The sequence below is a fragment of the Acanthopagrus latus genome, chromosome 9, assembly GCF_904848185.1.
Source record: "Acanthopagrus latus isolate v.2019 chromosome 9, fAcaLat1.1, whole genome shotgun sequence".
Taxonomy (NCBI): Eukaryota; Metazoa; Chordata; class Actinopteri; order Spariformes; family Sparidae; genus Acanthopagrus; species Acanthopagrus latus.
The window spans coordinates 16,820,683-16,834,495 of NC_051047.1; the positions used below are offsets into that span (position 1 = coordinate 16,820,683).

The following is a 13,813-nucleotide window of genomic DNA, read 5'->3' on the forward strand; positions in this document are numbered from 1 at the left end:
TCCTACAATGGTTTGACGGCACTGGACTGGAAAATTAGTGCCACGAGCTGTTTCCCTCGAAGAGCCTACTCATAATCATCACATAACAGTAGCTGGAGAAAACATGCATTAATTTGTATTTTATTTCTGCAAATTCACAGTCATAATTTCTCGTTTAATTCATGCATTCACTACAATCATGGCTTACTGGGACACTTGAAGCGGAACCGTTGTTATTCAGTAGTAGTAGAATCGTACCGCCTGTGCTGTTCCTACTATGACCAGTTAGCATATCTGCTGTGAAATAACGGCTGAACACACAAGGCGTCTTCAATCATTCTATCTGATTTGACAGGCTGAAGTTGGGTGGAGCTTTTCGAGTGATAACAGGCGGAGCTGTCTCGCCCTAAACGGTGTTACAAAACTCAAAGTGGAGCCAGGCAGCTGTCAGTCAAGCTCAGCTCATACACGCCAACCAAGTCCCGAGAAGATGTCTTAATTAGGAAACAAGTTGTTATGGAGAGGAAATTCAAACTCGGAATTTTTATATTTTCAATATTAATAAGGTAATAATATAAACTCAGAAATATGTGTTTATTCTATGACTGAATAAACAGGCTGTTCTCAGGGGAAAATAAGGTTCAGAACACTGTTTGAGGCTAGAAAGGTGGCAGGGTCCGCCACATATAAAAAAAAAACTTAAACCGCATGAAACTGTGCTGTCGTCTAAGGACAGTTGGTTTATTCAGTTTGTGCAGTCATGACAATTACAGTTTCATTATTTCATTTGTTCAAGCATGAAAATCAATAACTGAAGATTTTCGCAGATTCTTTCCGATTGAAATTTCTTCCCCAAAACTACAAAACAAATATTGTTTCGCAAGAGCAATTACTATGGACTAGACAAATTAACGTTTTGCTTATGTATTACAATTTTGTTAACACCAACTTTTAATCATGTCGAAAAAAACAATGTAGTTTCGGCAGCAATGCATTTCTTACAAAATGTATCTGCTCCTGGATATGGCGGAATTAAATGCTTGTGCCCAGATATATACGAGGTAAGAATGCATGATGAATTTACATCACGTAGATAATGTAATGTAAGGAACCAAACACAGAAACTGAAGAGGGACAGAGGCAACATAATAACTAGTAATATTTATTTAAAGCTGAACCAAAATGTTTTCAGAATCCTAACAACAAATTCACGTGCCTAACCTGAACCAAACTAGCGAGCGTAGGATGCTAATCCAGCTCGGTTTAAGGCTGCTCCTGGCTAATGCCCAGACACAGGAAAAGGAAGTGGACAAAATGAAACTCTGGTTGGTTAAACAACATGAAATCTGATACTATTGTGACAGTGACCACAGACAGTGACCTGTCACCACCACAACATCTCAGATAAAGCTGTTGCACTCGGCGGGCGAAGGAGCGCAGGACTACGAGAAGAGGTGGACTCTGTGTTTATAACATCGATGCTTTGTGCTCACTCACAGCCAGAGGTGATGGACGGTGTTTACCAGATGTGGAACTTTTGATGGAAAAAGTTCAGGCGAGCACGTTATCATCACCATCTGGTTGCTGCTGCTTACGCGAACCCTGACGCAGATTCAGAAGATGCGCTTCGTGTTTATGTAAACGTGTATGTAAATGCTGTATGTACCTTTGTTCTGTAATCTGAGGAGAATAAAGGAGTTTTCAAAGGTTCATTTCGTTATGCAACCCTGTGTTGTATAATGACAAATAAACGACATTGTACACCTGTCACTGGTCGGCTGCAATGGTCACGTTGTTTCGGGAGTCACTGGCAATCGACTCACTCAGTCGTCTCGGTGTGAGGGTGTGTTGGTGCGGCTCTATCCGGGTGCAGCAGTTTGATGTTGTTAGTGCCACGACGGCATGCTGCACTTTTTTCTTCTTCTCCTCCAGTAACTACTGTATTAGAGTGTGTAGATGCTGCGCTTGGTGAGTAAATGATTTGGCTTCGTATCATTGGCTGGATTTATCGTGCGGTCTGATACATATAATCTCTGATGCATATGTTATAATTCAAAGAAACAGCGCAGAGGAAAACAGAAGAGAAACTGTGATTCGTTTGTTCAACAGACCATCTCACGACTGAGCAGATGTTACTGCACTGCGGACTCTGAGAGTTAACACAGCTTGTTGTTCAGCGTACTTCTGCAATATATAACTCCCTTAATAATGAAAATGTTTTAATTTTCTTGCACGCGGCGTATTTATTATTAATTGGCATTAGCGCTCTGCACAATATGAGCCGGGCTGCACTCGTTCCTTGTCTTTTCACTCTCGCAGCGTTAAAGTCCTCTTTTGTTATCCAAACAGCCCGCAGTGCCCAAACAACGCAGAGGTAACGCAGCCTGGTGTTATTGTGCTGAGATTCACATCAACAAAGGCAACACGAGGACGAACCGCTCGCACGTGGAGCCTGACGTGCACATGCATAAAATGACACCGTAGTAACAAGAGAGATGCGTGTTGGGGGGGCGGATTGTGCTGCTCACCGTGCCAGGCATCATACCTGTTAGCGCTGTGACCGCGACCAAAAACTTCACTCTTGTTCGTGCCCTCCACCCACCCCTCCTTCCAGCCTGCTTCTTCAGGCCGAGCAGCCTGTACAGTACATTAATTGCAACGTGATGTAATGCCAATTTATCCCTCAGCAGCACAACATCCCCCCCGCAGCCGCGTTAGAAAAAAAAAACAACTCGATACCACAAAGCCACGACTGGCATCACTCCAGGTGGAAAATATGCCGCTACCAGACATCCTACATGTCTCATCTGGAAACGTGCATCATACTGAGGCGGTGATCAAAAAGTGCCTTGGGCCGCTGTTCAAAAGGGATCGAGGAACAGCTCATGCCTTTTTATACAATGTAGAGATGTCAGAGGTTACAGCAGAGAGGAACAATTCTGAGTTCCTACGTGCTCTCTCCCAACACACACACACACACCTCTGTTTTCTTTTCTTGCGCCTAACTTCAGTCAGTCCGAAATATTTGCCGTGTGATCTCCGGGAACAAAAGGTTACTATGGCGGAAAAGGGTACACACAGTTTTGTCTGTTATTAGTTATTATCCAGCAGGAAGGACAAAAGAGCCAGTAATTGTGCCGGTTTAATGTGCAGCGTAGAGTATTTTAACTCGTGTTCCAGGTGGTGCTTTTTTCCACAAGTAACAAAAAAAAAACAAAAAAAAACACAGATCTGGGGAGTTGGGCAGCTTCCTCGCTAGTAAACAACAAGCCTCATAAATATTTCATCTCATTCTTTCCTCTGCTGTATCACCTGTTCTGGCAGGCGCTTGTACAGTAACGCCTCCGTGTGCTTTTTCATATTTCAGAGGAGATCTTCCTTAATACCAGGTGATGCCGTCGACAGAGAGGTTTCATTTCATGTTCCAGCATCAAATGTTTGCCCCGGTTTATTACTGAAATCATTCCTATACCATAGGAATGAAAAAAAAAAAAAAGAAAGAAGAAAAAAAAAAAGAAAACAACCTAAGTTTAGGTGCAGTGCTGCAATCCTGAATACTCAAGGAGAGGTTGCCATGGAAACAGAGTTACATTGGCCAGAAATGAAAGCGTCTGAGGATTTAGACTTTCACTGTACATAAATTTTTAACCGTAGATTGTTTCTACATCAGGCTTTTTCCACTGACTTCACACGACCACGACCGGCTCCCCTCCCGTGTCTGCGAGGCACGAGAGGTGGGCCGAGCCGTCCGGACCGGTTTGATTAACACTGATCGGATCACACGTGCCTCCTGTGACACACACACACACACACACACACACACACACACGCACGCCTGCTAATACACCAACGATAATCCAATCACATCGCTGCGCAGCATATTTTCATACCTTAAAAAAAAAAAAAAGAAACGACCTGCACACAGCAGCAGGCTGCTTCAGGTTAATTAGCTGCACATTTTAATTACTCTAATTCTGATTTCTGCACCACATGTTTGCTTGTTATTAATTAGCTGAGTCAATAAATAATTAAGCCAAATAAAAAGAAGCAAAGCAAGACGCAGTAATAGAGAGAAGCAGAATGACTGGCACGTCTCACACTATATAATGACACTTTAAAAGGAAACTATGTAGTTTTATGCATTTTACGATACGAATGAGGTAATAATACAAACTCAAAAATGTTTATTTTTTACCCGTAACTGAATAAACAAGCTGTTCTCAGAGAAAAACAAGGTCCTGCAGAACACAGTTTGAAGCTAGAAAGGTGGCAGGGTCCGCCAAATACAAAGTAAAACAGCATGAAGCTGTGTTGCTCTTAAAGTTCAGTTTGTTTGTTCAGTTTAATCAGTCATGAAAACAAAGACACTTGTCGTTTAGGCCAAATTTCTTCCGATCAACATTTCTACACAGTGCACCTTTAACATCCACGTGGCGCCACGCGCGTCACAACCTCAACAAGCACAAAAACTCTCAGCTGCAGCCTCAAGTAAAACTGCACTAAACGCCTCTCAAAACCATCTATTAGCAGCTGAATATCTCTTTTTTTTTTGTCGTTGTTGTTGCTAATTGCTGTCTGCAGTGTCAGCCTGTAAGCCTCTCTGTCACATCTCCATATGCTGCTTTCTCTGAACCAACCCATTACAACTGTTCCCTCCGCAGCCCTGAAGGAGCTCCCCCCTACACTACATCAGCTGTGTCAAGTAAACGGTTGAATTTAAAATGACCACAGTGGAAGAATTTCACCCGGGGCATTACTCATCTCATGGAGATGGGATTCCATAATTCCAAAGGGACCTTAGAAAGCAAATTATTATCCCCTCCGAGAACAGCAGCAGCCACGAGCTAGGTGCTGCGCGGGCACAAAAGGCAGAGGAGTGAGATTTGTTTCAGATGAGGAGAAGAAAAAAAAAAACTGTCTATATAGCCCTAACAGTGGCCTGTCGGAGTTTTAAAGTGTTTGACGCTCGTATTTAGCTCGGAACTTCAACACACAGACAAAGTCAATCATCTATGATCTATATATAAATGCTAACCACTGCTATAACAAGCCCCTCTGCATTTTTGACACAAAAAAATCAATAAAATGCAATCAAGAGCTCAGCAGTGAGTCCATTTGGGTGTCAGATGTCAACAACGATGAAGGAGCTCGATATTATCAGTAAGATTCGTTGCTGAAAAAAAACAACGTTGTGGCGCCTCGTGATCATCGAATAGACAATAACACATCCTCCAGCCTGCGGCCTCGCCACGCAGTGAAGCAGGCCTGTTACAGTGTTGTTGTGTACTCACCTGTGGTCTCTACTATCCCTTCTAGTATCACCACGATTTCAAACTGCTCTGTTTGCATGGACCTCTGGGAGAGGTCGTAGAAGGGGCTTTTGGTGTCAATCACATGGCAGATCGTGAGTGGCGAGACGAGAAAGAGCTGGTCTGCCCCGGTGCTGAAACCCACGTCCAACTCCAACTGATCCAGCGGAAGAAACTCGCCTTCGGGCGTCTGGCGAGACTACGGAAGCGTACAGGAAGAGACAGAGACAAGAGATGTTTGGTGTTGGGGGGGTGGAAGGAAGGGGGTAAGACAGACTGCTCTGCAGCTTCTCGGGAGGCTTTGTGCGAGGCTTTTACATTTTTTTTGTGCGGTGCAACAAAGCAACTGTGGAATCAGGAACAAAACTTACACTCCGTCTAAAGAGGCATCTCTACTGCGACAACATCCACCTCAGCTACGGCTGCAGCTAATGACTGCTTCCATTTTCAGATCAAACGATTAGCTGTTTGGACTATAAAGTTGTCAGAAACAGCTGATCTAGATGACGTCTTCATGAGTCTTGTTTTGTGCTCCACAGCCCAGATGTATTCAGTTTACCGTCACAGGGGAGCAGTGGTGTCACAATACCACCATATTCACGTTACCCACGATATTGAGACACGAGATATTGACATAATGTTAGTAATACGTGTCAGATAATATTGTGTAAGTAATCTAATGGAGATGTCAGGTCTTGATTTACAGTTATGGTTAAAGACTCTCTCCACCATCCTACACTCATAGTTTGAGGGTGACGTATTTGCACAGAAAAGAGAAAAACTGACAGTAAAACAGAGTTAAAGATGAAGCTGAATGCTGGCATTCGACTGGCCACTATAATCGTGGAGTGAAAATGAAGATGAGAAACACGTGAAATGCTTCAAAAACTTCGCACTGTATATTGGCACCAGCGAGTACGTCAGCGATATTGGACGATATTAGAACTTTTTTCAGAAAGCGATGCTGGTGGTGATTCTTGACTCATTACATTTCAAATTAAGTTCACTATTTCGGCGCACTGATGTCATTTTAGACGATAAGGTCGATGGCGAAACTGTAAAATATCTCGCCTCCTTTACGTATATAAGTGTTTGATCACAACACTTGAGGAATCACTGCAAGAACTATGTGGATATTGACCTACGTATCTATATGGGAACTGGTCGGGCTCTACTTTTCATCACCTATGCTATCACTGTATTGTATCTTACCACAATAACTAGATCATTACCAAGTGTTTTTATAGTTTTACTGTAAACTTTTGAGGAGCCTGGGGGTGGACGGCAGGGAAATCTATACATGACGATCTCCTAACAAAGACCAGGAGCACATTTACACCAAGCTGTGACGCTTTATGAAGGTAAAGCTCTGATGTAGGGACACATTGTTGAAGCCTATAAGGAAACTTTACCGATTATTTATTCTCTATCACTTGTTACATATGTACATTTGTTACACAGAAGCTACAGCTTGGGCAACGACTGCTGATGGTTTTATGGTCACCAGAAGTCTGATTTGTGTCATCTGTCCTTATTTCAAAGCTGAAAATGTGAGTGGAGCTTTGTCTTTTGAAGGGATACCTCTCCATGAACAGTTTGGAGTGGGCTTAAAATGTCAGTATGTAGGCCTTTCAGTGTGAGTTTCCTTAAAAAAAAAAAAAGAAAGAAAGAAAAGAAAAGAAAAGAAAAGAAGAAAAAAAGAAAGAAAAAAGACAAGAAGAACATGGACTGGGCCATGACGAGCAATTAAAAAAAAAAAAAAAAACTATATCGGACTCCTCTCATACCTAAAAGCGGCATCACTTACTTTGAGCAATTTGCAGCGGATCTGTGCGGAGACCATATGGCTGTTACGCAGGTTGCCGACCCTGAACATGAGAGTTAGTTTCCCATCTCGCATGGAAATCGCCGCGTGTTCACTGAACATCAGAGTCTCGGCCCTCTTCTTGGGCTGAGACATCTTGATGAACATGCAGCCGATCAGAAAGGCATCGACGATCGATCCGAGGATCGACTGGAAAAGAAAGAGAATGATCCCCTCGGGGCACTTGTCTGTGATGTATCTGTAGCCATATCCTATAGTGGCCTCGGTCTCTATGAAGAAGAGGAAGGCTGAGGGAAAGTTATAGACGTTGGCCACACACGGAGTGTACTTGTCGTTGTGCGCCTTGTTGAGGTCTCCCCTGATGTACGCGATGAACCACCACATAGACGCCATGAAGAGCCAAGCCACCGTGTAGGTGAGGATGAAGATGAACAGATTCCAGCGCCATTTCAAATCCACGAGTGTTGTGAATAAGTCTGAGAGGTATCTGCTGGTCTCACCACCCAGGTTCCCATGCTGGACGTTACATCGCCCGTTCTTGTCCACGAACCGCTGCCTCTTCTTCTTTTTCTCCGGGGGAGGCTGGTTGAATCCAGACCCGCTAGATGAGGTGGTAACTACCTGATAATCGTCCCCAAATTTCTTTCGAAGTGCAGACATACTACGATGACAGCAGCGAAGGGAGGAAAAAAAACAAACAACAAAGGATTCAATGATGGGAGAAAAGAGAAAGAAAGAAAGAAGGAAAGAAAGAAAGAAAGAAAAGTCTGGGTTTGTAGTTGCTGCAGTCGTCAGATGCCCGTGCGCAATGTCTCCTGTGTTGTTGTTTTTTTGGGGGGGATATAAGGCGATAAAAGTGCGCTGTCTTCGTTCCCAGTTAGTCTTGCATCGTCCTGTTTCGCCACACACCACCGTTTCCACACTCTACAGCCATGAAATGTCAAGAACGGACGAGTAGTTTACGAACCCCGATGGTAGAAGCCATATGAAAAAAGGAAGAAAAAAAAAAAAACTAAAAAAAAAAACAAACAAAAAAAAAAAACACGAGACGCACGGGATAAGGTATCCAACACGCGCCAGTCGCAGTCCAAGGTTTTCACAGGTTTGTATCAGTTGCTGCGTCGTGGATTACTCATCGCCCGTGAAGGTTTTTTTTGGGGGGGGCTGCATCGACCTGCTCGGAAAAAATGTGCTCGCAGAGTAAGTTCTCGTGCGAAAGTTCACAATCCCCTCGGCGGCCCGTAAAAAGCACCAGTGTCTCTGCGTAATTAGGAGGAATCCAGCAGGAAACGTCTCTGTGCGCACTTGCGGCTGCAGCGTCGGAGGAGATTCGGTTTCCAGTCTTTCCTCTGCGAGCTGTACACATAGGAGACGAATTGCATCCGAGCATATGACTGTAAAAAAATGCCGAGCCGGAGGAAGAAAATCACTGTCCCACTGTCGTCATTTTTGGCTGCGCGCATCGACGCTGATGGCCAGGCTCTTTTTCAGGGCACCGTTTCACCCCCCGCCACCCTCCTCGCTCAGACAAATGTCGACTGGATTCTCATGGTTCAGCCGTGGAGATTCAACACATTGCTCTTTTTGGCTGGTTAGATCCTCGTTTTTTTTCTTTCCCTTCGATTTCCCTGCGCGGCTCCTGCGCACTTCCACGTTTCCAGTGATGCACTCACTGTTGCCTAGTGGTACTACAAAGACAGACAATTTGGTGGTGGAGAAGCAGCAGCAGCAGCAGGAGGAGGAGGAAGAGGAGGAGGAGGAGGAGGGAAGAAGAAGACGAGGGTTTGCCTGATTTGACAGTTTCTTCTTCTTCTTCTTCTCCTTCTTCTTCAAATGATCAAATATGTGAGGCTGCAGCCAAGATGTCATGATGACTTTCAGCTAATCACACTGCACACCGCATTTTAGCTTCTGATAAGAGAGTGAAGAGGCCCCTCTCTCTCTCCAAATCTGTAAATACAAAAAAAAAGGCTCCTGAGAAAATAATAGAAATTAACACCTTTATCTCCATATTTCTTGTGCTTGACAAATATATTCCCCAATTTTCCTCCACAGGAAGAAAAGCCCTCCCATCTGTAGTGGACATTTACAAATGCACCATGTTTTGGTTGCTGCCTATTTTTCCGGGTCACCTGTGCTAAGAGCCACCGGTGACCCCACTCCCATCCCACGGGTGACTGCACCCACTTTACTCGATGAATGCTGCACACAAGAGATCTTAACAGAGTAACAAGTTCTGCAGGAAAAAGCTGCTGACGCTCACAGCAAACAGTATTAGATCTCAGGGGGGCCACAGAGCTGTAAAACCAGTATGCACATATTCAGAATTCACTCACCATATTACCGAGATCATGGCCACAGAGGAATACACCCACACCATAGTTACCCAGGCTTACACGCCGTCTCTCGAAACACACATGAGGCAGGAGGAGGAACATGCCACCACCCCCCTCTCTCACACATATTTACCTCTCTGCACCCCTCTCTTTCCGCTCCTGATGTTCTTACTCGCAGGCAAGAAGAACAATTATCACTTAATCAAGAAAATCGCAGAAGACTGCTGCTTTGAAATCAGCCAGTTTTAGCTGGAGTCATGTTTGGGGATCAATTTTGATCATTTTCGGCCCAGAAATAGTAAATAAATATCGGTTACACTTTAAAATGAGGTACAAAATTGCGAGTAGTTATTAAGGAGCAAGGAAGGAATGAATCAGGAACAACTTGATGGTTAATGAATCATTAATTAATAAATCCTGAATAACTGGGAATCAACTAATGCTATGTTATTAAAAAACAGAGAGGGATCAACAAACCATTACCTAATGATAAGTTCATAAACATCTGTGAATAGACATACTGACACCCTTTTTCATGAATTGATTTCCTTATTAACTATGAACAAGCCGCTGAGTAACATGATCTAGTAACGACCAATTAAATACTAATTACCTAATCATTAGTTACTCTTTTTGGGCACCTTAAAATAAACTGAAACAATTATATCAAGCATTACTTAATGATTCGTTAATTAGTATTAAATTAAAACATTAGGTAACTACTCAGTTTTATGTTTCACTTTACTTGGAGTTGCTCAGATAGAGTAACTAATGATTACATCATTGGTGATTAATGAGTCGTCACTAGTTCATGACAGTTTACCAGGAGCAGCTCATGCAGAATGTGGTCAGTATGTCGATTCACAGATATTTATGAACTAATTATTACCTAATGATTCATTAATGTCATATCCCCCTGTCTGTTCTCCATTAAGTTATCATTATGTACTAAATAGTCCTTCAGTTACATTTATGTATATAAATTGTTCATCAACGATTTATTAACTATCAAGTTGTTCCTGATTCATTCATCAGTCGCTCCTCAGTAACTACTCACATTCTTGTGTACCTTACTGTAAGTCGTTACCATTACTACAAAATAAATGCTCTCCAATTGGCCATCCTTACTTCTGAATCGAGCTAATCACTGAGGAACGAGACAGGGTTTTCTTTTCTTTAGACTCTGCTGTCGTGTCACGCAGCATCTGTTGATCCTTCAAATGTCTACAAAAGCAGTTTTAAACCATTTTTGGATCCATTGTCTGAGCTCACAGGGATCAATATGTCGTCAAGTCAGTCTGGTTCCAGGCGAAATCTACCGCTTCTATTATCCTGTAGCTCCCTGTGGTTTACGCATGATATTCCACGTCCAGTCTGAGCCAAGCGTGCCCTACTGTAGCTTCTAAAAACAGCACCAAGGCCTGACATAACCGTTTCCAAATGAACGATTGCATGGCAGCTCAGTGCAACGTTGATGTGCCTGCGAGTGTTGTCTGCAAGGCTCTCTGATTCAGTCCTCTCGAGGCAGACAGACAGGAAAAGATTCCCCCAGCAGTCACCAGGCCGTCATATTTGCCAGGTGAACATTAGCCACAGCTTCTTGCAGGACTCTGTGCTTTTATAATGAGTGCAGGGGGACATGGGTCATCCACCACGCATTCTGGCCCTCATTAGGAGGAGAGGGCTATTCACATATTTGCAAAGCAAAAATAAGGCTATTAGCTTGGACGGGCCAAGTGAGTGCTAACTATGAGCTGGAATTTTTTTAATTGCTGTGTTTCGCAATACATAGCCACAGTTTTTCCACCGCTCTTGTCAAAGTGTCTTTGCTGCACGTTCATTTAGAAAAAGCAATTAGCTTCAGGATGCAGTGGGTTGTTTGATGACACAATCTGTCTGCATCACTGTCAAGTGTTCTTGCATCTTAAAGTAACTTTAAATCAAAGTATTTCTCTATAAGTTTAGATATTCACGACTAAATACGCCACAGTCAAAGTCCGGAAGAACAAAAACATCTTTAAGGTGTTGTTTATCCAGAGTTTGACTGTCAAACTCGCAGCTAATTTGCTTCATCAGGACTGTGTGGATGCGGTTTGATTACATTTGACTGACAGCGAACAAACAATCCACCAGCTGTCATCAGATTCTGATTCAAATGATGCTGGTGCACAGTGAGGAGGTGACATTACCGCCCTCTTCAAACCAGCAGAAAGCACGCAGAAAAAAAACAGAAGAACTGACTTTTGCAGAAAAATTGTTTGTTCATGTAGGATCCCATCACTCATGGGGAGAACTTGATTAGGAAAATATTTTTTTCCAGAGCCTGTAAAGCAAAATGTTGTGATTATTTTACCTTTAAATAGGTCCTGTATAATAATTTGAAGCGATTTACATGTACCAGTCACGTTATTATCGGCCACATGTACCTGTATGAAACCTTCTGTGTCTCTCTCAGTTGCCCAAACAAGCTTGTGGACTGTTTGTTGAAGTCGTGTTATGCTGCTGGACTGTTGACTTTTCTGTGATTTCATTGATGTGACTTTATGAAAGAGTGCTTTGTCTCGGTGCCTCTCTCTGCTAACAGTAGTTTAGAAACGGAGTCCGCTAACATACACCTTTAAACAAAGCTTCAAAAATAATTTTGATCGTACACTCACTTGTTTAAGGGAGAAAGATGACTCAGTCTCTCACACTCTCCTCCCTAAATGCCTGTTATCTCACTGTGTAATTTGGGGGAGAACATATGATCCCCCCAAGAAGAGTTTAGGGCCCTAAATCACACACTACCAATGATGTCGGCGGAAGTGGATCATATTTTAGGGGGGAAAAGTATTCTGGTTTTCCCTCTGATGTCCTCCAGCTGCTCTTCGTTTGGATGTGGAGGTACCAAAGAGTGTTGGTGTTCACAGCACTGGTTCAGAAGCTTTGGATCACCAGAAGGGAGACATTTTTAGATCTGGAGCGTGTAATGGTGATGGGGAGCAGCTCCGGAATGGGGATGTGATGCATTCGCCCGACTTTGGCAGAAAATTGTATGTTCATGTCAGATCCCGTGACCCACTAAGGGTGACTACTCCCTACGATTTACAAAGCTTACGGATGGACAGATAGCTTTACTTGTTTCCAATGAACCATTTGCTAGTTAGCTCAGTTAGCAATGCAGTTAGCTGACTCGGGGCGCAGAGCACCGGGGGGAGTGTTGGTGTTTACAGCGCGAGCTCATGAGCTGGCCCGGAGCGAGGAATGCTGATGAGGAGCAGCGCCAGAATGGCACCAGCACTGGAGCTGGCCAGGCGGGAAATGAAACGAGGCTCAGAAGTCTCCAGGGACATTATGACAGAGGCAAAAAGACCCAAGAGGAGGTCGATAGAGGGAGCTTAGAAGAAGAAAGAGAGAGTGACCTCACCAGGCGGGAGGAGACGAGTAAATCCCGGGCTGGCTTTAAGTTGTTGGCAAAAGCTTCGTAAAATTAAAAGCCGGCAAGGCAGACGGCAAGCTGGCCCTCTTGCTGTTGGATTAAATGTAATATTAGCGACAGTGGTGCTTATGTGAACTGCAATCTGAAACTGTAGGGGCAGAAATACTGGCTTTAAACAAGCAGCAGAAAAACAGTATGTAACAAGCCCGATTCAAATACGACTCCGATTCCATGCGGATTAATTTCAGGATCAGTAACAATCACTGCAACAATTACACATTATAGCGGTATGTGGTGTAAAGAGAATGTCTCTGGAATGATCAGCCGTGAGGGAGTCTGTAGAAAAACCTTATTTGAACCATCATTCAAACACCGCACAACCCCGCAGAAACTAATTCTGCACAACACGCAGGCTTTGTCACTGACAGCTTAATACAAGAAAGAGGTTAAGGTCCGGGCTTGTTCTTGTCACACACCAGGAGGCAGCTGATGTGTAACACTGTGAAACACTAAACCGGAATATGCAGATGAGTTCTTATCTAATGACGGCTGCTTTTGGAAAAAGCTGCACATTTTGTTTCCATGAAGCGAAGAGGTTATTTTCGGCATTGTCTCCAGAAAACCCACCTTTCAGCCCCTCTATTGATCGGTGGGCTGCATATGGTTTCTCACTGGAGTGCATGTCAAACTGCCGTTAGCCAATGATCAGAAATACTTTGCTGATCTTCTGTAACCCATTTCACAAAAATAGCCCAGGCAAAACCTGATGGGCGGGTTGGGGACGGAATTGATTTATTAATCTAATCAGACCAATGTAGGGCACGAGATGCATTTGTCCCCCTCTCCGAATCAGCCGGGATAGCACTTGAGGTCATTTCTCCGAGAAGATCAGCCAATCACTTCAGACAATCTTCTCTAATTTTCCATCTTCCTTTATAATCTCTAC

General features: G+C 43.5%; 1 protein-coding gene across 1 annotated transcript in view; it reads right to left on the minus strand.

Moving 5' to 3' along the window:
* The window catches only part of kcnj3a (potassium inwardly rectifying channel subfamily J member 3a), a 28,435-nt gene extending 19,650 nt beyond the window's left edge, over window positions 1-8,785 (minus strand). The window contains exons 1-2 of the mRNA XM_037110971.1: window positions 7,096-8,785; window positions 5,271-5,487 (exon numbers count right to left, since the gene is read on the minus strand). Coding sequence (XP_036966866.1) covers window positions 5,271-5,487; window positions 7,096-7,773 — 895 coding nt within the window. The 5' untranslated portion in view covers window positions 7,774-8,785. The remainder of the gene's footprint in view (window positions 1-5,270; window positions 5,488-7,095) is intronic.
* Window positions 8,786-13,813: the final 5,028 nt, after the last annotated feature.